Source organism: Urocitellus parryii, chromosome 2 (genome assembly GCF_045843805.1).
Source record: "Urocitellus parryii isolate mUroPar1 chromosome 2, mUroPar1.hap1, whole genome shotgun sequence".
Classification (NCBI taxonomy): domain Eukaryota; kingdom Metazoa; phylum Chordata; class Mammalia; order Rodentia; family Sciuridae; genus Urocitellus; species Urocitellus parryii.
Genome location: NC_135532.1, coordinates 33,411,588 through 33,414,181, shown reverse-complemented (window position 1 = coordinate 33,414,181; position 2,594 = coordinate 33,411,588). Strand labels below are relative to the sequence as shown.

At 52.2% G+C, this 2,594-nt stretch overlaps 1 protein-coding gene across 1 annotated transcript; it reads left to right on the top strand.

The window, feature by feature from the left end:
- Positions 1-811: 811 nt before the first annotated feature.
- On the top strand, positions 812-2,368 carry LOC144253344 (sperm motility kinase 2B-like). Its single transcript, XM_077795459.1, has one exon. The coding sequence runs from the start codon at positions 812-814 to the stop codon at positions 2,366-2,368; it is 1,557 nt and encodes a 518-aa protein (XP_077651585.1).
- The last annotated feature ends 226 nt before the right edge of the window (positions 2,369-2,594 follow it).

Sequence of the window (2,594 nt, the reverse complement as noted above, 5' to 3'; positions counted from 1 at the left end):
ATTTTGTTTTATATCACTTTGAATATATCAACCCACTCTTCTTTGAATTCCAGAGTTTCCAATGAGAATTCCCTGGTAGGACTGTATGGGGCAATTAGGATGAAGCTTTACTCCCTCTTAGCCCCATAGGTGTTAAGACTGTGCTTAGGGAACAGATCATGTTGTTTCAGTATCACAATGGGAGCCAAGTGCTACTCTATTTTGACACCAATGATTTGGAAGAAAAAGAAATTGAATACCTTGAATGTAGATATGATAAGGTCTTCAGAAGCCCAGAATTATTAGAAATGTTTAGAACTGAAAAGACAAGTCCTTTTAATTTGCAAACAAGTAAATATCAGTCTCCATAACCAATGGGAGCAAAAAAAAAAAAAAAAAATTATGTCTGGAGTCCATTTGTATTCTTGTTGTGACATGGAAACAATTCTGGAGGCCCCAAAGGGAGATGACCACTGAGGGTTTAGGCCAGGCATGATTGGTCCTTTTGTTGCTCTGACCTCACAAGGAGCCATTGTGAGGAATCTTCAAAGAGCGGGTATATAAGAAAGTGGCCAGGGCTGGGTTTTTGTCCACAAGTACAGGAAGCTCTTGGTGGTGACCTGTCGGACTCCCAGATAGTTAGTGCGTTTGGTGGTTGGTGGTTGGTATTCGGTGGTTGGTGGTTGGTGGTTGGTGGTGCTGTGGTGTTTGGCTTTTGGTTTTTTGATTTGGGTTTGTTGTTTTGCTTTGTTTTGGTTTTTGGTTTTGCTTTGTTGTTTTGGCTTGTTATTTTTTTTTAAGCTAGCATCCTTAGTTGGTGTTCCTGCTTAGGATGTTTAGCCAGAGTAGTGAGAGTAGTGAGAGTAGAGTAGCAGCACTGCAGGTGCCAGGCTCCTGCAGCGTGGCAGCCTTCCTGGAGCACTATGAGTTCCTGAAGGTCATCGGGCGTGGTGGGTATGGCCAGGTGAGCCTAGCCCTCCATCGCCTCTCAGGGGCACAGGTGGCAGTGAAAGCCCTGGATCTGGAAGTGGAGAACATTCCGGCCTTCAACGAACCCAAGATAATGATGAGTCTGGAGCACCCCAACGTGGTCCAGCTGTTTCACGTGATTGGCACCGAGAGCACCATCTACATGGTGATGGAGCACGTAGGTGGGGGACGACTGCTTGATCACATCACACGTGGCATGCAGGTGGAGGAGGTCCGGAGGGTTTTCAGGCAGATCCTGTGTGCGGTGGGCTACCTCCATGACAAGGGCATCGTGCACCGAGACCTGAAGCCAGAGAACATCATGCTGGACACCAGAGGCCAAGTCAAGCTGATCGACTTTGGTGCCGCCACGTGGTTCAGCGCTGGGGAGAAGCTGAGGCGGGTCTGGGGCACACTCCCATACCTTGCCCCTGAAGGTGTCTTGCGGCAAGAGTATGAGGGACCCCCGATGGACGTCTGGAGCCTGGGGGTCATCTTGTATTTTATGTTGACACGGAGCCTCCCATTTGACTCCACCTCCTCTGAGGACCTGCTGAAGCGGATCACTCACGCCAGGTACCGGGTCCCTGACTCAGTGCCTGTGGGAGCCCGAAGGCTCATCCACAGCATACTGACTGTGAAGCCCCCGAAGCGGCCCACAGTCAAGCAAATCTCTGGGCACCCATGGCTGAAGCAGGGTGGGGAGTGTGTACCCCAACAGAGTAGTGAGGGTCTTCCCAAACACCCAGACCCCCAAATAATGGCGCTCCTGGTTGACAATGGTCTCGATCCATACCAAACCTGGGTATCTCTGGCCAAGAGAAAGTTTGATGCAGGGATGGCCAACTACTTGATTCTGCAGCACCAGGAGAGCCAGGGGGGAGAGTGCATGTTCCCAGCGCAGCCTGTGCCTCGCAGGGTTCGGCTTTCCTCTTGTCCTGCGGGCCTTTCCCGGGGCCCTGTGCTCCCCAGGAGGAGCACCAGTGAGCCTGCCCTTGGAGCCTTGCCCTTGCCCCATAAGCGCCGGCTGCCTGAGGAAGCCGAACAGCCAGGGCAGGTGGGCATCAGAAGGGCCAGCCTGCCTGCTCTTCCTCGGGACTTCCAGCCTGCTGAGGCCCCGCCTCCTGACGAAGCCTCCCAGTCCAGCTCAGTGTCCTACTTGCCCAGCCGCTGGAAGCGCCTGGTCAGGTTAGTAGAGACAGTCCGCAGCAGTTCCGCCCAAGATGTATCCCCAGAGCAACCCCGAGAACCCAGGAAGAGCTGGACCAGGAGGATCGCTAACTGTGTCCAAAGACTGTGTTGTTGTTGCATGCCACGTGTCCGTGTCCGCAATAGAGTGTTTCCAAGGGTTCGCAGGAAAAGTGAGCCAGAGCCGGATCAGGAGACCTTTTCTGGCTCCGAGGTCGAAGTGGAGAGCTGAGCCAGACAGGACCAGCGGACAGCCTGGGATTCCTCTGCCCCCACCTGCCGAAGACACCAGAGACTGTTCTGCCTGGGACACTTCACCCTGCCCTGCCCCCTTTCCCTTCTCCCATTCCTCTGACATGTTTCTTGATACATTGATTTTGGACAAATTGTATAATAAATTTTTTGTTGCAAAATTTTAAAAAATGCTCTGATTCAAAGGAGGGTGGGCTCTGATTCAA